We start from the raw sequence: 22,015 nt of genomic DNA on the forward strand, positions 1-22,015 counted from the left end.
TTGAAAAGCGCAAACTAACCGACGCATTCCAATCTTACCACGCCAAAATTAATAACAATCGCGGGTCACGTGACCAATGACTAATTTTACAAAAATTGAAGGGCATGAGCATGAGTGTTTATAAATACAGTTAATAAATAATGTAAGGATGAAGTCCCAATTCACATAGTTAAAATATTTATAGAAATTATCAACCTCGTCCCAATGGCATCGAGTACCATTAAAAAAGAAGATCGACAGGGTTTAAAACCTGCCTCCTGTATTTAAAGATAACTCAAAATTTGTTGTGGTTTTAACCTTCCTCCATGCTGTCACTGAGCATAGAATAGCCAGTGTCCTAGATTTGCCAAAATAGGGGGGGGGGGGTATGTTGGTAGTCATAGTATAGTGCAGTGACGAGTCCTGGATTTTTCAAATTGGGGGCGGGGGTCGATGTTGGTAGTCATGACTTTCAGGGGAGGGGCTTATAATTACAACCCTATTAAAGTTGCATACCCTGTGTTCTTCAGTTTTTTCATTACATGTATTCTTAAGTTCATAAAAAAGGGATATAGAGAAAGAGCAATTGAAGAAAACAACGATCTAATTCTTTGGGTCAACATCGAAAATAGCACAGGGAACGCATCGAATGGCGGAACACAAAGAAACTCAAGAAAAGATGAATTTTTTTTCTGGATCAGACAAGAGGCATTTTATTCATACTCAATATGTAACATGCAGAATGCAAAGAAACACTTCACCAGTTTTTATCCATTGCAACAAGTAGTGTCTTATGTAGACATATACCTCGCTATACAATACAAATGTTCACAGTTAAGCAGGTTTTTACAGCAGCTTTTTCAGCCACATTTTAAGCAAATGAATTGTTGGTCTATTGGTAATATTTTGACCACGCAATAGCTCTGCAATGCACTCAATATACACTTGATAACTCAACGGTGAAAAAAGTAACCGGTTGCTTATTTTCCCTAACTGGTTCCTGCACATCACAGAAGGACCAGAAACCAGCTAGGGAAATCCCACCCTTGTTGCTAAGCAACACATCAACAATTAATCAGAATTTTTATTTCATTCTGCAGGTTTTTTACCGTATTTTTGTACAGAAAGAAACATGAAAAGGACCAGCATGACGAGAAACAAACGACATGCAATTACATTGTTGACAGACTACAGCATCAAGTATTTACACTTTTTTGGCCACCAAATGTTTTTTTCCAATTCTTTCAGCTAAATATAAAAATAAACCTGAAAATGGACAATAAAAACTGCACATGTAGGCACCATGAACCCAACTCAGAAAACAAGTAATGAATTTTAAATCATTCTACACTTCACACGGTAACGAACCTTATCAGCTTATATTCTGACAAAACAATAAGACCTTTTAAATCAACCTGTCCAAAAGCTTAATATTCTGCTAAATTGATAGATAAGACAAATCTGGACCTTTCTTCAGACATGATTGGTATATTCTTTCAGTTTTGGCAGTCTGCAAACCAATTTAAATATTTGCAGTAATGGCCCAAAAAGAAACAAATCATAATATGCATAAAATGCAAGTGAAATACCGGTCAAATTCATCCAAATAAACTCAACCACATGCATGGGTGCTATGTGAAATTTGAAAACTTGTAGACCCCCCCCCCCCCCCAAGCAACAATAAAATACTTGTATCTAGTATACCTGTTTTACTTTCAAAACACAAAAAACTAACCTGATTTTGTTCAAGCACCAAGAGACTTCTTTTCATTCCCCCCCCCCCCTTTTCAACCAACGCTTTAAATACTGTGCACAATTGTATATGCCTTGTACATGTTCACCCTAACTCCCTAGGCATATCTGAATCCTCCCAACTCAAACAAAGTGTAAAAACCCTCCCCTTTAGTTTGTTTGGTGTACTTCTCCTATGCACTCATGTGTCACACTTAACGCAGTGCCCTATTGGTACGCAGTGCCCTATTGGGCTAGCAGTAGCTAGGTTGACCCCTACATCATAGGTCAATCTGACATAAAACTTGATTTTCGCAAAAGGCAAAATTTTCCAGGAAATTTCTGATATATAGCCAAACGCCACAAATACTGATTCGCAAGAGTCATTTCAACTGTAAACAAATTTCTTGCCGAAACCTCATTTGTTTCAATACTCTGGGGTGTGGAGTAAATCTGGGGTACAGGAGTGGAAATTGTACAATAGGCCGTTGCACAACGGCCAATTCAAGATCAACACACAGTCCGCCTCCACAGACTTTACTGACTTTATGTGTGCATGTGTACAAAAGACACGAGGGTAGCGTGCTTAGACATGCACCCGGAGGCGAGTTGAGGCAATCTTGATGTTTTAACCCGTCAGCCATGCCTGTGTTAAAATAAAAAACAAGTGCGTGTTATCACATCCTCCGACGCAAACTGATTGATGGCTATCCACAATAAGCAGCCATTTTGTGTCTGTGTTCAGACCAGACTCAACTTTCCTCACTTTTGCAAAACCCCCAAAACAAGCAAACCCCGGTGGATTTTTGAAGAGTTAGCGAAGATGTAGCAAGACAGTAACAGCTTGTTTCATAAATACTTGAGGAAACACTTGCCAAGAGGAAATAAAAATAAACAGGAAAACCTGATAAATACTTTCCAGTATGATACATTAAGTACATGAGATATTAATCCATTGAAAACAGAAGTGTAAACATGTGTGTTTTTATAAGTGTTGGTGATAGAATCTTTCAGTAACTACCTACAATACTGTAACGCCACTCCACCAATTGTGCATTCAAACCAAGTTTGGGCGCAGTCCAATTTTGTGAATGTCTCTCTTCATTGACCGTTTCAATTCATCTTACTTCTACACAATAATTTTATGCCACCAAGCCTTTTGTGCCTATCGCTGACTGCGATAAAATTGTACATTATAAAACTCCATACTCCTGGCAATAAATACACAAAGCTTGTCGTTATTTACAGACTGCATTGTTCACGCAATGAATATTGGTGCCATAAATATCCTGGTTGTATATAATACATCATACATTGGTTACCTGGTTGAGTAGTCATATTTTCATATTGTTTGCATATATTAAATGAATATAATACTTGTCTCCAGTTGTGTAATTGATATCGTAAAAATTCCAGAAGTAATGCTCAAATCCTGTAAACCAAGTGACTACGTTTCCTTCCCACAATATTCAGTTAAGATATTATGGCTTCAACACTACATCCCAAGTTTCTCACTTTTATACAGAAAAATAACACACAAGATCCCAAGCAACTTCCAGACTCTACAAAGTCTCAAGATTTTCTATGGCAACAAAGATGGCTGCTACAAGGGGCGGCCATCTTTGTATGCTGAGGGAGGCATAACTATGGAATAAAATGAATGTGAAATTCTTGAATTACCAGCTGCATTTTATTGTATTATCATTAGTCACAAAAACTTTACATACTCATAAATTTGGTGGATATTTTGTTCATCTCTGACGGTGTTTGCCCAAGCAAATCTCCGAATGGAGAAAGAGTTTCAGTTTTTGCCTTTGGTTCCCAACACACTCTGGAAACTCAAGCCTCACTAGTTTCACACAATCAAGACTGTTTTAAATAATCTCTAGAAACAATAATTGTCTTTACATATATGGATGCACTCACGGGCGGAAACGAGGGGGGGGATATAAAGTGGGGAGGGGGCAAATCCCCAAGAAAATGTTGAAATCTACGATGATTTCTCATTCACTCTGAGGCAATTCAAGAATAAATTTATAAACTTTAGCATTCCATTTATTATTTGTGTCCCCATTTTACTAGTTTCATAACATCAGTCAGCGGGTGATCAGGTGCTTGCAACCCCACAACTCCCAATCCAGATCTGCTACTGGCACTTATCCACGTAGAAGTAGAAGTACAGTGTGTTTACATGCATTAAACTCCAGGTATTCTTTCATTTTTGGGTCATAACGATATAAGCACTGCATATCCTATTTATGGTTGATAACTATCATAATACCGAACTTTGGAAATGGAAAACATATTAAGTTTTTGTGTGGGGGGGAATACTGGGGGGAAAAAACCAAAAGTTACAATTGACTGGGGACAATTTACACGCCTGGCTCAGAAATAATCAGCCAATAATGGATATAAAGTGTTACTAGTTATTTTCAGTGATTGCGTTGGAGTGCGCCCTCTTGTGGTGAAAAGGATTTCAGGTTTGGAACGGGGTGACCTGGAACATGTAGCATCGGTTGCAGACGCGGACCGGGCAGAGCTGACCGTAGCGTGGCAGGGGGACCGAGTTGGCCGAACACCGACCGCAGAAAATCTGGTCAAAGATACACATGAAAATGCTGTTGAGTGAAGGACTTCAATTCATAAATTGGGCTGATAAGTGCTACGGCAGGATCTTAGTTGTCGGAAAATTGAAAACACAAAGCACACAAGATAAGTACGCAAGATAAGACTCTTCTGGGTAGGTGGTTGAAATGTGTAAATTTTTTTTAAACTGTTAAAATATATATCTCCCCCTTAAGATGACGGTTTCAATTTTGTCTTTCAAGCTTTGTATACTGTAGATGCATGTGTTACTAGCCAAGTAATTCAAACATGGCTTAAATTTCTAGTGCCAACCCCCCCCCCCCCCCCAAAAAAAAGACTTAGTTTAAGCACCATACCTTTCCACAGTTCCTACAGTGGTGTTTTCTCCTCAGCATTGTGAATAGAGCTTTACAGGACGTACACTCAGTAGCACTATCATCAGGAACCCAAGGTGGCGGTTCTACAATGAAAACATGAGGAGAAAAATATATAAAATAACACTGTTTACTCACCAAGGATCATGACAAAAATGCACTGGCAAGTTTCTGGCTCATTAAAGCTGACAAAAGGAATGTTTTGTGAAAAGTAGCCAATACTTCAGTTATGAAATTTGGGGTCATTCATGTCACCCTTGTCAATGGGCTCCGTACACAAGTACCTGCTCAAAGGTAAGAAAGGGAGAGTTGGGGGAGACCACTGGGAGAGACATTGGAATGCATTGCCGACGCTGCCTGATGCTCATGGCTATGGCTGTGCATTGGAACCGGGTACCAGAGTACCTGACCGCTAATGTCAGGAACCGGTTCTTGATTATGGGATCGGGTATACATCCGTAACCAACTTTACAAATTACTTAGTTACTTCTCACACAATAATAGAGAAAGGTTTTGAAGTCATTTGTGGAGAATTATAAAAATAAGAACCAGGCCACATGAGAAAACAAAACATATTTCACATTTCTGACGCTGGCGAAAGCTGCAGTTTACACTGTATTCAAAGCTATAAAGCTCACTGCACACACTTGTATTTTACAGTATTGATGCACCGATGCGTAGTATTATCGTGCGGACCTTTGTGAACAATCTCAACAGCAACTTCCGAGATTTGAATTTTGGCATGTTTGGTGTTGGGTTTCTTGAAAGTGGTCAAAAAGCTCCCTCTCCTGTTCGCACACAGAGACCATAGTGTAAATGCACTCCGGCTAAAGTGTATTCAAGGATGCTTAGACTCGCTCTCCAAGTGAACTCTGGAGTGCATCAAAATGCCATTAGAGGGCCTATCTGCCGCTCAGCAACAGGACTGATTTGGGGAGAATAGGAGGGCCTGGGGAGATCTTAACTGACTTGTTTACAAGGAAGTCACTTATGGCAAATACTGAAGTGATGTGGTAGAGCAAAGGGTTTAAGATTTGTACCTTGGTAAGCGGTGGACCTTCTGTTTCTGGAGCCGCTGCGATGCCTCCTCCTTTCCTTCGATTCCGACACTGGGCTCTCAGTTTGGGCTGTGTCTTCAATGACGGACCCTTCGCTTGGTGCATCCCTGATGATACTGTCTCCAGTAGAAGCAGATGTATCGTTTTGTTCTGACCCATCTGTGGGCAATTTCTGTCCGTTTGTAGATACCGTGCTCTCAGGGTCTGTTGATGTCCCAGCCAAGCTCTCGATTTCAGAATTTAAGTCAGAGGGAACACTGTCCCCCACAAGAGTCCTTTCTTCGGTATCCGTTCCACTCTCAAATCGGACCCGGCCATTTGTGGGCGATGCTCTACTGGCTTCGGAATTTGCCTCGACGACATTAGTTCCAGTAGCACCACTTTGGCTAGCGCCCTCTTGTGGTTCAGCTTGCGAGGTACCATTTTGACAGACATCTTCTGGAGTGATGACAAACGGTTCCGTGGCACACATGATGAAGACAGTCTTTAGGATGTTACGCAAGTCGCTGGCATAGTTTGTCTGAAGCTGGTCAGCAACACCTTGGAAGAGTAATAAAATACAGAATCACAAGTTTATTTTTTAAGTCAGATTTTACTTTCAGTCTTGCATTTACTTGCTCAATTAAAGTGAATAAACACACTGGTTGGTATTGGTATAATTGAACATGAAATTCGAGAGCCCAAAAGGGATGTTCAGTACAGCCAAATTTGTGATACAGAACATATCGTAACGCTCAAGAACACACAGGGGAGCTTAAGAGAAACTGATTCATGAACTTTTTCAAGCATCTTTTTCTTTCAAATGTCTAGTTTTAAGTTTATTTCATCCCATTATTATGCCAGCACAAGCAAGTAAACCTAACCAAATATAGAATAATAGTACGGGTTCCCAGCACTTTATGAAAACAAAATTTCCTGAGTTTTCCCTGATATTTCCTTGAGAATTTTACAAAATTCCATGAGGAATATTTTCACTTGAATGAGGTTGCAGTGAAGTCAAAAGATGGTGTAGCACAGTCAAATGATGATGTCTGGAGAGGTGTGTAATATTCATGGTGCATTAAAATGCAAAATAGCCACCACAGCCAGTCAGTCAATGGACACGACTTGGACACATGGCACAAGACGCACATACGCCAAACTGGCAAAAACCTTTCCCTTCTGAGTCACTGTCAAAATCCCTGAATCTTCCCAAATTTTGGGTGTTTTTCAAAATTCCCTGACTTTTCCCCGCCAGGAAAACATTGAAACTCATTTAGAAAGTTTGCTCTGATTTTCCAGAGTGGCTGGGAATACTGTCATATTGGGGTTAGGCAATAAGCCAAACTTTTAGCTCAGCAAAACCCTGATCTATTTTCTGTTGATTTGTTTTTGGAATGCCTACCTGCAATACAGACAAAGAGCCTGTGCACCAAGTCACTGGAGCTACGGAAGTGAGACCTCATCTCCTGCCTCGCCGCAACCTCCGCTGCCTCTATCGCCATGGCAATCTCTAGCTCATCATTGTTCTCAGACAGGTAAGACGTGCTGTCACTATCGCTACGGGAGATGAAGACACAGCAGTGATCAATAATACTACAGGTGACTAGGTGAGTATTAAAAAAAAGGATTATAAACAACAGACTCTTCAATATCGTAACAACCCACTTTTTATCATTTACTACCCCTGATTATCATGCCAATGAAAATTTCTGGAGCATTGACTGCTTCCCTGAGGATTATACATGGCAATGCTCTGAGATGCAGCATATACATTAAATCCCACTCCAGACTTCTATCATAGTATTCTAATGATTATGAGTGAGGTCTAAATTTATGTTTTGGCCTACATTCAGAAATTGTCACCAGTGACAAAATCTTGATTGACAAGAAATGTCATTTGAACCATGTTGATCTCTTCTCCCTCCACTCAAAGCAAGATAAACGATACATTTTAACCCATTAACACTGGTCTACAGTGTATTCATTCTCTGAATCCATTACAACCTACATTATTGGTACCTTTGGAGTGGTAGAGGAACTAATGAGTTAACTTGACAGTAGTTTCTTCTTTTATCAATACCTTCCATCTGATTCCCATTTGTAGCTACAGACGTCATCATCACCTCCACAGCATGATGATGAACAGGAGCTTGACGAACCCCCATCATCAGCATCATCCTCCGGCAGGTCACATGACCTCTGATTGGTAGCCCGTCTCATTCCCCGACTCCCCTCCACCCTGTTTATTGCACTGGCCGAGATGGCCCCGTTGGGACTGGATGCGCGAGACGACTCTTGATCTGAGGACCGGTGGCCCGAACCATGACGGAGCCGCTGGAAGAAGGACGTGGGTTCGTTTTGGCCGTTGGGCGAGGGTGTGTCCAGAGAGCCTTGATGGGAGAGGGACACTGACCCCTCCGATGTGAAATCAGAGTGATGTCTGTTGTTCACCGTCGGACTAGTTCTAGCACCGACTAAGCTTAGTTCTGTGCTGGGCTTCCCTTTGCCAAAGTTGGTCGGGGGTGCTACTGGCGAAGGGTTGGTGCCAACTGCCCGGGATCCACCGTCTATTCTCAAAGGGTTAAGGGCAGCTTTACTGCTGTGCGGCACCGAGTCGGTGTTCTGAACACGGACCAGGCTTTCTCCACCATTCAATTCAATCTCCACGCTGCTTTGGAGCATGGGTGGAACGTTGATGAACAAATCCATCATCTCCATTTCGGGGGCAGAGCCTAGCCCACTGTCCTCCCGTGTCAGGCGTGGACGGTGGTTCTCCCTCACAGCTGGTTCCGAGCCATTGGACACCGGTGCCCTGCTCACTGGGGCAGAATTCGTGTCATTGTTGGAAACTCGCTGTCCAAAGAAGTTATTGTTTGCAAGATCACCATTTTGATGTCCATCAAGAACTACTTGCTCCACGCCTCCAGTTTCACTATTCCCATTTCTAAGTTCTGAAATCCCAGGCCCCTCGCCATCACAGATGGAAGTTATTTCAGGCATGGCATCCCTTCCCGAAGCTACTGGGGACATCCCAGGGCTCAAAGACTCCCTCTCGCTCATCTCAGGTACGGGGAGATCCTGGTAAGAATCGGAGAAGCTCAGCCTCTGCATCAGAAGATCTGCCCCCTCAGGGGTGGACAGAAAGCTGGAGCTGATCAGAGAGCACTCCGTCATCATGCTGTCACATGGCGACAGGCAGATGGAGTCCGGGTTGCGGCTGGTGCGGCGAGAGCGCCCTCGCGGTGGTGTCTCGTTGTTCAGGCTCATCTCGTTCAGCTGGCGTTCAATGTCTTCCCATGATTCCTTGGTGCTGCACAACGCCTTCTCCAGAAGATGCAGTTCCTCCTCGTGCAGGGTTTCTAATAATTCCCTGGAACAAAATTAAAGTTCAAATGGTTCATCAGTGTTTTCCATAATCAAGATCTTTTTTTCGAGTCAGGAAAATAATTTGATCAGTCAGGTTGGCAGAGTGGTACTTTTCCACCTCAGTGACCCTAGTTCAAATCCTACCAATGCCAACATGTAAATTTCTTTTTCTCTCCGTACCTTATTTGTTCGCGGACTGTTTATCTGAGGTTACCATCCCATCCCAAAAAGCTGAACAGCTTTAAAAATGTGAACTTTTTACCCTCCACAGCTTAGTTTATGGAATAGCCACTTGCAAAGCAAGCGTTTCTGACATGTCTGCAGATTCAGCACGTAATTATGCAAAACAAGTCTGCGTCTTGACCTCCAGATTCTGACCATTCAACAGGCACCTGCTACCAGGTCATCGGTAATCCATTGTTGCATAACAAAAAAGGCAGCCAAATTGACCAATCAACAGCTTAGACTGAATTTCTACTCAAAATGACTTCACAATTTCTAAAGTCAACACCGATTGGCTGGCGCGTTGGATTGCATACATCTGCATGCTCACATATATCAGACGTTGTTGCGGAGCTTGCGGGCTCCGTTGATCAATGGATGACACTCTGACTACCACAGCCTTCTCCGGCCCTTGCAAATTATACAATGCCCTAGGAACATTTACAGAGTCCTGCGTTTCACTACCAGCAATAAATATCCTCAAAATAATAAAACAAACAAGTCAACAAAACGGTTGAACAGCAGAGAAAGAAGCATGTGTTCTTACTTTATTTTGAGCAGTAAACCCTGGAAAGGTCTGAAGAGTTCCGAGATGTTCCGTGAGTCCCTGTCCATATTCAGAGGTCCGTCCGGGAAAATCAGCAAGCCGCTGCAATTGAGGAAGAAGCTTTTTATCTACTTTTACAATTCACTACAGACAAATCCAAGTACTCTCAGATGGGGAGCATCAACAGAGTACTGAACTATTACCAGACCATAATTAATTCAAAATTTGTAAAGTCGTACTCCATGACTAAATGTGGGCCAGTATTTTTTCAATGTCTCACTCAAAAGTTAATTATATCATGGATGGCTTGGGAAAAAAACAACCAAACTTTACATTAAAATGTAAAATAAAAAAAAGTCTGAATAGTTCCGAATCTTTACCTGACTATAGCCAGTCTAGGAATAGTAAACATCAACGCAGGGTCATAGTCATCTACTCTGTCTTGGGTTATGTAACACTGCTTCAAAGCCCTAAAACCAAATGAAATAAAGGGATAAATTGAAAGAAAAGTCTTCAGATAAATCACAATGGAAAACAACAAGGGTTCACTATACGTTTAACCAAAGAAATTGACTTAGGTGGGACTTGAACCATGGACCTCCACAACTCTGCACTAGTGCTCTACTAACTGAGCTATCCAGCCCTATGTTGGTGGCTCCCCATTTGTCAAAGTCTTTGTTTAAGGGATGCTAGTCAGAAGTCATAAATCCTTATATTCCATGGAGCCAGGGTTAGTAAGTGAAGGCTAGAAACCTAGAAATGCTGCAAACCTGGGAAATGCAATGGCATATTTTTTAAGAGGATGAAGGCGCTGTTATGCACCATTTTTGATGGTAAAAATAATTTAAAATTCAAGTTTATTGACATGAGTTTAAACATTGCCTTACTTCAAAAAGTATATAAATTTCAGATTGAAATCCAGTTACTACATTGCTTCAATCAGAGTGATATATTGAGAAGATATATTTGTACCCAATAAATGAGAGAGGCTTCATTATTTTTTATTACAAATCGTCAAAATAAACCATGATAGGAAACTGACTGTTACCTGTCCATGGTCTCACAGAACAGCACAATGACGTCCTGCTGAGTGTCATATTCCCTCGCTGTCTTGACAGGAACCATGGCACTCACATAGCTCAGCTCAAACTCAGCAAACATCTCGTCAAATTTACGCAGGCCCTCTTTAACCTGTGAACATCAATCGGAAAATAATTCTCCACACGTCAATTCACAAAAGATGGAGTTAAAAGATGGAGTAAAGGATGGAGTTAAAAGTAACATCAGTGTATAACAAACAAAAACCCCTCTCTCTCTCTTGAGTCATCCAATGCTAAGTGTAAGAATGCAGCTCTAAAGCTACTTCTTTTTGCTTGCGTATCACTTTAAGCAAAGCAGATTGCTTAACAGTTACTATGAAATGAAAATCTGTAAGGCGTGCTCATTAAACAGAAAAACAGGTTGAAGAGTTTGTTTCCAATACGTGACACATCCATTGGAAAAAGAATTTGCACTTTTATGAAACTTTAAAACAATAAAAACAATTTAGCTGCTGCTTCTAAACTTCATTTTTCGCTTTATTGTATGCTTAAACTGTGTTTTAATATACAAAACCGTCAAAACAGACTTTGGGTAGCCAGGAGACAGCAGCCTTCGAAAAGGTAACAAAATGGCTGTAATCGCGTCCAATAAACTCTTCAGGTTGCTAGGCGACACTAAAAATTAAACTTTTAAGCAGAAAATGTTTCATAGCAGCTATGTAATAAGCAAAAGACAAACAAACCTGTGAACCAGTCAAAAGCAATTCACAATGCATGACATTTTGGCTGCTTACATAATTTTGCTTACTGTGTGTTAAGTAAACATCTGTACTTACCAGCTTCATGAAATTGAGCCTATGTTTTCTGACAACTGCAAACCCTAGTTTCTTTCAATATGCAAGATCCTAGTTCAGTAACATTACCTTCTCACTGTAATGGTTCAAGTTCTTGTAGCACTGCTCTCGCAGGACACTACGTAGCACATCCAAGCTTCGGGTCAACCCCCTGGCCAACGGACGCAGCGCAGCACTCTCAATCTCCCGATTCATGATTGTGGAACCGGCAGCCAGGCACTGCGTATTTGGAAAGAAGGAATAATTCTCAAAATAAACTAATCATCTTAAAATGATGATCAACACAAATACCTTGACCACAACACTAGACAAACATGACTCATGCAAGGTTTGGCCAATGATGTTCATGTGTGCCTACCTCTGCTCCAAACCAAAGCTGGCCGGCGAGGCTATCCTGCAAGACGTCGTCAGGAAACTTGGCCCTGAAGTCCCGATTAGCTCGCTGGTCTGCGATGGCGTGCTCCATGACTTGCTCCACAATACCTGCAAAGGAAAACACAAAGGAAATCAGTCAATGTTCAAAACCAGTGTTCCATGGACCTGATTAATGACACGGAGACAAGTTGAACAGTATGTAAATAAGCGTTGAATTTTTCTTGCAAGGCCATGGACAATACTGAGTATACAGTGCATATTAAATTACATGGAAAAAGGGCAATCCAGAATTGGAGCGGTCAATCATGTTCAGGCTTAAAACATGTTTTGCTCTTTGGTTTGCAGAAAATATTGTCTTACTGTTAAGCAGCACTATGAAATTGGGCCCTGGTCTAGACCTCGGTGTACGATGAAGGCCATCTCCAAATCTCTAAACTAAAGCTAGTGTCTAAGTCTTTGACAATTATGACTTCATAGGCACATGCTAATAAAAAAGCCATTTCGGAAAAAAAAAACTGACAGAAAGACTTGGTTACACTTGTGGTTTCAGAGAGAGCACAATAATAAAGTAAACTTGATAAAAACCAACTACTAAGTACGGACCTAAGACTCTGTCCTGACACGATCTCAGCTGGTTGACAAGTAGCGTGCATCTCTCTGGGTCCTGCCGCCCATCAAAGCTGTCTAGTTCCTGGGATACCGCATTCAGCTCCTCATCGCTGAAGTAGAACTGGGCCAGAAGTTGACTATCGGTTTTCTGTAAAATTCAAAGAATACATGTATTTAAAAGTAACAATTACAAAATTATCAGAGTGGGCTGTGAATAATAAGGTCCATAAGGGGATTTGGACTGAAACACAATTTTGATGTAAATTTCTGTCGCTATAAATTGTATGAAACTAATGAAAAACCTTAATTGGATTCAATTTTTTAATTTGCTCTTTTTCAAAATGTATAATGTCCATGCGGATTCAAACAACTGAGGAAACTGTTTTTATAACCGTAATTGTAGCTCATTGAAAATATCTGTGCATTGACCATGTTGACTCAGTATTATGTACTCAATCAACAATCAAATGCCATTAAAAGTTAATGAAATCTCAGCAAAAAAACCTTAAAACAAAATTATGGCAATTTTTGACACTGCAACAGCTGCAACACAGGAGCTTTTACGGATAAAAGATGACAACACAGTTTTGCTCTTTCTTATTTATATTCCTGTCAAGCAATGAGAGTTACATTTATACCGGTATGTATCCTCCAAGCTTAGCAGTGTGCTGCATATTGTATGATACCCCTGTGACTCCTGTCATACATTTTTTTTTCACATGCCATGAATTATTCAACCTCTCTATATTTACCTCCCATTCACCCTGTTTCTCTGGACAACTTATTTTTGCTTATTAAAGTGCATTGTATGAGTATGTGAAAGCTCAAATTGATCATATCTGAATACCGGCAGTGTATGCATCTCTAATTTTACCTTCTACAAAAATGGTGGAACGAAACTATTTCAAAACCATTTGAATATTGTGGCAGGTCTTTAACATTACTTGTTTCTTCAGGAACAATTACAAATGTCTGCGGTCAAATTCACATGCATCGGGTTATCTACAGCAAAGAAAATGTACATGTATACAAAATGTATGTTAATTTTATTTCCCCAGCATAATCCCCCAGTATCATCTGTCTACTCTAATTTGAATCAGTGAGCCCCTGTAGAAGTGACAAATATTCACAACTATTCAGTCCAACCAGACAACCGTCTGCCGTCCTGTGTTGTCCTTGCCAGCCACTGTTAACAAAACACACACTTAATCACTGCCAAGTTGCAACAACAAATGACCTTGCTTAGCCTCCCTGATCCATTGTTGCTTACACACCCCCTCAACTCCCTCTCCTGAACAAACCTTTTTGAATACCATTCACTTTACAAATCAACAAAAAGGATAACTTTACGATAAAAAAACTAATCGATTTAAAACCCTGAAGTTCCAAGAACTTTTGTCGTTGTCAGATGGTGCCCAGTCTTGCGTGGATTACTGAAAAATTATGAAACGATATTTTGAGTGATGTAATACATGTACAGGTCAATGGTGCAAAAATGGATGAAATTTTCAGGTTTGCCATTTTTTATACCTGGAATAAAGTTGTTTTGGCCTTATGCAAAAACCTGCATCTTAAACAACCAGTTGCAGAAAGAATTACATACATGTAATTTGCATACGATCCAAAACCAATATTTCAAGTACATGGCCCACCATTTACCTTTTTTTTACATAAATAATTTTTTTAAGTATCAATTGCCGGTGTGCATTTTTATTACTTGATCATTATTTAACACATGATTGTCTCGACTGTGACACAATACATACATGTATTGTACATGTATACACAGCCAATGTAAACACAAATGAATCTTGAAAACATGAGATGTGAGTTTCTATCAACATATTTTCCCTTTTCTAATACATGTACAATTTTCCTTTTAATTATTCAATGATTTAAAGGCAATTATGGAACCCATCTACAAATTACCATGGAAACACATATTTCACAACACTGTAAACACAGCATTATTTCATGAACATGTCATTAACATTCATGGCTTCTGGCTTGCCTTCAGGCTACTGAAATTTATTAGTTATTTCAGCTTTTGAATCACAGAATATATTCAAAAATGCATGTGAACGTTCCGAGGGCTTAAACATTTACAAAGCAAGCGGCAAAAGCCCAATATCAGCCCTGGATGCTCCTGGCCAAAGCTAGATGGAATTGGCGAAATCTGAGCTTGTTTTTACTGTGTCTGGATTATTTTTTCAGATAAAAATATTGAAGTCCTTCAGGAGACTTACATATTGTAGACAGAAATGCGATTTGTTGTGCTTACCCATGGAGGAATCCTCCATGGTTTGCTTGTCCGTTTGCTGTGTCCATCAAAAAAATTGCCAGCTTCAGCAAATCAGCAAATTTGTCCATGATAGGCCACTTTTAACAACAGCACCCCCTAAGAAAATGGTGTACCCCCCCCCCCCCCTTTTCAAAGTGGGCTGATGGATTGTCCATATCTTCTTTATGTTAATTTATCCAGGGTTGGGTATAATATTCATGCCACATGACAAGCCTGGCCTGCAAGGCAGACATGCTCAATCATATGCCATCATAGCAATATGTAGCTGCAGTCACTGAGCTAGGAAGTGCACAGATTATTAGGCATACCCGGTAGATATACCTGTATACTGCATGTCTATCAATGGAGTGCAATCATGTCACAATATGCGTATGGTACTGTACATGTACACATACATACATTAAGTACAGCATACATCATAATCAAAGTACATTTGTACGTGTATTTTTAAGTACACTTTCACTGCACATAGAAATATACTGCACATTACCACACTACACAATCCATGAACACTTTATGAATAGAATTTTGTTTTTCAGTGGTAAAGATGGTGGTAATTAATGGTCAAATTATGCAGAATTAAATAAAATAAAATTAATTAGCAGGGTTGTTGCCATTTCACAGCTGGCGCAAATAATGTGAAAACGTTTTGAGCATAAAATAACAAGTGCATACTGTACATGGACGCAACATGTACTACATGTACCGTACGTACAATGTACATGTACACGTGTACGCACTTGTGCACACTGTACATTCACAAACACATACACCAGATGTACAGTTGGAGGGAATTTATTCCTGGCAAGTAACGCCCCTTTACAATAATCTCATCTGTTCCAGTGTGGTTCAAGCCCGTAATATCCAATAATTGTAATCTTGCCAAATGCAAACCGGAAACACTGCTAGCAAACAGCGATATTGTTTGGGTTTTTTCTCATTAAGGGTAGATTTGCAAGCGCCATATGGTTCAGTCATTATCCACACTTGGCCTCAGTGTCAGGTCAAGGCTGGGTGACAACAAGGGAAAACATAATTATTGTTCATTGACAAGTCTAGGGTTCGCAAGACAGAACGTTTTACCTGTACTGACCACTTGAACCAAGGTCGGCGGCCGAACAAGAATTTAATTACTTTTTAATTATAACACGTATAAAATGTGCATAGAATAAAGTGGTTTTGTATTTTCAATAACTGTACAGACCAGGCACACTTTCCTGGCAAGATATATGGGCATTTACAGGTGTATCAGTACACAATCCCACTATCCAGTTACCTGTTTGGTGCATGTTATAAACGCATCAAATTAATCTATTGTTGACAAAAAAGTTAAATGTACAGAAAAAAAATGTATGACTTTTTCTTACAATAATTGGTAAAATAGAAAAAAAAATCTCACATAAGTATGCAATTTTCAAGAATTTCCAACCTTAATGTTGCAAACATTTTAAACTGAAATGGTCAAAATATCATGTAACATCCTACTTGATTGTAAAAAGTATCTTCACACTGAAATTCCTTGAATCAGCAAAAACACATTTATTTTGCGAAATGGTGTGTTTAAACCTGAAACTCTGAATCTTTAAAATCCTCCAGACCTCCACTAGCATGGAAATAATTTATAACCCATATAAATTATGTGTTTGATCACAGAGACTTCACAAATTACATGTGCTGAGCTGTTCCATTCCTAGTAATCCTGACTAACCTCCTAAAGATTCTGTAAGATCCGAAGAGTTGGGTTAATGACCAGCTTGATCAGCAGGAACAGGTCCAGAGATTAAAATGTCCCACAGCATGATACACTGTCTCAATGAGTGACCCTGATAACTAGCACTGTAAAGCATTAAAGGTAGATTTCATTTGCTTTTAAGCATTTTTTTGTTAAAAGCAACAAAATTGCTCAAAATCTTAAGAAAGGTGCATGTTTCATCTCAGTGGATATCATACCTTTTGAGAAAACCAAGAAAACGTACGAACAATGGTTGGATTTTGTAGCTAACGTTGGCACTACGCATTTTGTACTATAAATGTAAAAACATGCAAATCGTGAAATGAGATGCAAAAAAAACTGCTTAAATTGCAGAAAAAGTGGCCTAGCAGAATGTACAAATGTACAGTACACATTTTTCAGACAAACATTATGAATTGTCAATTGTCCAATTTCAAGCCATAAAATTCATATTAAACGAAAAAGCAAGCATATTTTAATAATTATGCCTAGTTATAATAATTATGGACAGGTACCAATACACATGTTAACATGTACAATGCATACATGTACATTATGCACATGTACCAACTACCAAGCATATTAAGCCCGGGGTCGTTTTTACAAAGAAAAATGTACTGCAGCTCAGGGACCAACCAACCACAATATCATAAAAGGGTCAGCTACATATTGTAAGTGCAGCATGCCGGATTATACCTCAATGACTGTCTGGTGACCTTTCCATTGAGACTGAAGGGACAACACCACACAGGTGCTGGGTGCTTAAAGGAGCAACCTCCTTCTGGATTAAAGTGATGTGAAGATCCCTGAAAGTGGACCCACCATCAGAGGCCAATTGCTAAGCATAAACACATTAATTGCTTCATTGGTAAAAAAAAAAAAACTTCATCCAAAACACTACAGCAGCTCAAGGGGAGTCAGGTTTCAAGCAAAAAAAGGAATGCATTGTAGCTCATACTTTTAAACGTTGTCTGTTTAATCTGAAATTGCCATAAAATACAAGGTACCTCAAACCCAAAAGCACTTTTTGTAAGGACTGAGGAAATTGTTACATTGTATCCTGTCTACAATTATGTAATACTTTTTGGACAAATGTCCTTCGGCTTTTACTACACCACTTCTTATACAGTATCAAAGGCCAAATCTTTCCAACTTGCCTACTTTAACAAACAAACGGGGTGGGGGGGGGGGGCTTACTCAATTCTTTGGATGATTGAATACATTGTATCACTATGGAAGATTTGCTTTTATTTTTAACAACACAGAAGCAGGGTTCAACAACTGCCTGAAAAAAATGGTTTAACTCTAAGAGATACATGTGGAAAGAGATTATTTTTTAAGGGTGTTCTACATGTATAAACAGTTTAAAATGCTACATGTACATGTTCAATTATTTGTTTGAATTTAATCGACCTTCCTACATCAGACTGAAATAAAATAAAATTTCATGTTGTCTCGTATTGTGTAGGTTTTCGCTGACAGTAAACGTAGTCATTCATGTGTACATGTAGGTCTGGAATACCAATTCAGCAACGCCTTAGGTTGTGCTCATTCTATGTTTTAAATGGAAAGATTGTGTATGTACATGTACAAGTACCGGTACATGTACCTAAAACCCTACTTGACCCTTAATTACTTCCATTATCCCCCACCCCCCACCCCCATTCCACCTACTCTCCCCACCCCCAAAAAGTTCATATTGTTGAAGACTAATTACAATGTAGGCACATTGACTAAGGCAAATTTAACACAATGTACATGTGTACATACAACGTGTACATGTTTACATTGGACCAGGTACATACATGTACACCTACATGTACATGTACATGTATGTACATGTACATGTAGTACAGGTGCTACACTTATAGACACAGATTTGTTTTTATGTAGTGTACAGTATACATACAGTACACTTAAGTTAATCCATGTACAGGTATATTTTGTAAAATTGGAGTATTTGAGTAGCGTTTGAATTGTAAATGCTGTGTAATCAACTTCTTAAACACACACAGATAATTCTGGTGTAATCTTGGTCAAGTATTTCACAAGTTCCGACCAGATTCTGAGTGATGCAATGATTCCAAGTTGCTGCTGATAAGATTGGTGGCTACATGTACAAGTACAAAACACTAGGGCCTATGTCATGGGACAAAATGCATCATCATCACCTGTATCACCCCCCCCCCCCCAAACAAAATGTACATACATGTATGACAAATATGACCCCCAAAAAATTGCCCTGAATTTCAAGTGGGAATCCAGAATGACTTGCAATAAATTTCTGAATCCAACAAGAAAGAGTTTCAAAAGTTTGATACAATGATATGATGAATGAGATTTTTTTGCAAATATTTGTAGACTACAGTACCTTGTATGGAAACATTTTTAAAAAATTAACAATCAACTGTTGAGAGTTAAATCTGACAGACGTTGAATTTGACTTAACACCATTCCCAGGTTGCCAAGGACAGTCTGCCTCCATCCATTCAGGTAAATTCCTAGAATTCCTGCATCGATGCAGCCCATTCATTGGCATTATACTAGGGTAATCCTACATGTATATGATAGCACTACCAATCTGTAAGTCAAAAGTATCAGTCAGTCAGTCAGTCTTTCACAGTCCAGGGGAGTCAGCCAGCCATTCATTGGCGTTACTGGATAGCACTGCTGGGCTCCAACTCAAAAGTATCAGTTTGTCTGTCTGTCTGTCAGTCGGGCTGTCTGTCTGTCAGATCTACATGTAGGTACAAGAGGACATTTAACAGCCTAGGCTGGCCCTCTGGGACCAGCAAAAATACTGCCATAAAACATTTGCATCAATCAATAAATGCTTTTTACAGAACAATACAAACACATACAATTTAACTTTGCCCTATATATATACATGTAACTACTCCAAGCATTATCGGTTTCCGTTTTGAATTTCCAAAAAAGTTCCATTCACCACAGTACATGTACATGTACATCATGCAGTGTAGATGTTCAAGTTTATCAGACGGTCATGTTTACACAGAGACACAGGTCAATTATTGGACAAGTGTCCAACACAAGAGCATGTGTTTCCAGTTCCCACAACTGTGTAAATGATTGATAACTATACTGGCTCTTGAAAAAGATGTGTGCTGTGTGGTACACTGTGTTTGTGGGCAGGCAATTAAAATCAGTCATTGCACAATTTCATTAAACTTTGAAAATCTTGTCTTGTGACTACTTACATACTGTAGATAATGGAGCGTTTACCAAAATGCACACGTGTATATCGCGACTTTAGGAATACATGCGACATTCTACCCCAGCAACGGCTACTAATTTTGTTTGCTCAAATTTTCTAGAGTGTTTCTGTTAAAAACTGCAAGAAATAAATGAAATGTATTCTACCATGGTGCACAATATCTTAGAGTCAAAAGCAAATGTTTTAAAAAGTTCATGAATTAAAATAATTATTATCACGATCATATTTGCATTGTCGGAGTGTTCTCACAATATTTTAGGCCATGTACACGTCATTGTTATAAATAGCCCCACTAGTGTGGCCGTCGGTATGCTGCGCTGAACCTTTGGCCACACACCGTGGTACCGCGCGCTACTGAGGACGAAGTTTTTCGTAAAATTCAGGGCAGTTTCTTACATTTTCAGTTTCTTACTTTCTTATGGTTGTATTCTATGATGTCTCCTATCACTTCTGGGATGCTTAGCATGTGCTTAGATCTAATGATGTTCCATTTTCCGAGATATTCTTCAATCTTTCTGGAGCCCATAATGCACTCGTGAAACGTCTGGTGGTGGCAGCCATTTTGAATGTGACAAGAGATGACCTCAAGCTGTGACGTCGCGTTTATGCAAATTGCTTGTCGAGCGCGCGAGGGCGTGAGTTGCAAATGCGACGGCTGTTTCCTGTGCCGTAGATCCTGAATAGAGATCGGTGCACGTGGCCCCCTGACGATAAATGCATGGTACAGGAAACAGCCGTCGCATTTGCAACTCGCGCCCTCGCGCGCTCGACAAGCAATTTGCATACACGCGACGTCACAGCTTGAGGTCATCTCTTGTCCCATTCAAAATGGCTGCCATCACCAGACGTTTCACGAGTGCATATGGACTCCAGAAAGATTGAAGAATATCTCGGAAAATGGAACATCATTAGACCTAAGCACATGCTAAGCATCCCAGAAGTGATAGGAGACATCATAGAATACAACCATAAGAAAGTAAGAAACTGAAAATGTAAGAAACTGCCCTGAATTTTATGAAAAACTTCGTCCTCAGTAGCGCGCGGTACCACGGTGTGTGGCCAAAGGTTCAGCGCAGCATACCGACGGCCACACTAGTGGGGCTATGTTATAAAAAGGGCAGCGAGATACCACTTTTTTCCTTCAAAATATTAACAGTGTTTATGTTGGGTGCGATAATTTGATCTTGCAGGAATATGCATGCATGCCTTTTTTAACACATCTCCAAATGTTAAAAAAGGCGATTCGTAGAGTCCTAGAGCTAGACCTAGTTACTAGCTCGAACTAGCATTCGGTTGACTATTCTAAGTGACATTACTATTTTCCGCTTGCTTTCCTTTCAAAAAGTGTCATGCACCAAACGCATGACACAACATACTTCCCGACGAAAGAGAAACTAAAACAATCCCCATGCATTTCCGCAGTTTGTACACAAACCGCCATACCAGCACGCCCACGCACAGCGTAAACACATAAGTCACGAGGCGCGTGAAAATCTTCCCAAACCCCGGCGCGACAATTTCACCTCAAATTTTCTCCCATTTCACAGCTAAAACAGATACTCACTTTGGGTTTGTACAACCACTTGCGTATTGACATCATCTTGAAGCCGAATGCCGCGAGTTAAGTTGTCATAATGTCTCAAAAGCTGTGAATTCAGCAAAATTCCAGGCAAGTCTGTTCCGTCTGGCTCGTCAAGTCAATGAATGGAAAATTTATAAATGAAAACATTGATGCGTGGTGACCCTTGACATTTCGCGGATAAACCGCAAAATAGACTGGCTTCCTGTCCTACTTTACTACAGTGTATTATAAAAACAGAATTTTCCAATCATCACAATGGCATCTGTTAAACTGCTTTATTTAATACTCAATAGGATATATAATCTGCTATAGCTAGGTCACATGATGGTCACATAGCAAAACACATCAGCCAACGCTATGGCAGCAAAAATCAAAGGGGGGGGGGGGCATGGCCAGCGGGATCTAAGTTGAGTGCTAACTTCATAATTGAAGAATACAGCA

At 39.9% G+C, this 22,015-nt stretch overlaps 1 protein-coding gene across 1 annotated transcript; it reads right to left on the reverse strand.

Moving 5' to 3' along the window:
• Positions 1-663: 663 nt before the first annotated feature.
• On the reverse strand, positions 664-21,716 carry LOC119739824 (lateral signaling target protein 2 homolog). The gene is made up of 12 exons (XM_038214909.1): positions 21,557-21,716; positions 12,718-12,871; positions 12,098-12,222; positions 11,809-11,958; positions 10,894-11,036; positions 10,226-10,315; positions 9,846-9,947; positions 7,791-9,080; positions 7,113-7,267; positions 5,711-6,268; positions 4,653-4,756; positions 664-4,303 (listed from the first exon to the last, which is right to left on the reverse strand). Exons 1-12 carry the CDS (start codon positions 21,590-21,592, stop codon positions 4,187-4,189), a joined length of 3,024 nt encoding a protein of 1,007 aa, XP_038070837.1. The 5' UTR covers positions 21,593-21,716; the 3' UTR covers positions 664-4,186.
• Positions 21,717-22,015: the final 299 nt, after the last annotated feature.

Source organism: Patiria miniata, unplaced genomic scaffold (genome assembly GCF_015706575.1).
Source record: "Patiria miniata isolate m_02_andy unplaced genomic scaffold, ASM1570657v1 HiC_scaffold_4, whole genome shotgun sequence".
Taxonomy (NCBI): domain Eukaryota; kingdom Metazoa; phylum Echinodermata; class Asteroidea; order Valvatida; family Asterinidae; genus Patiria; species Patiria miniata.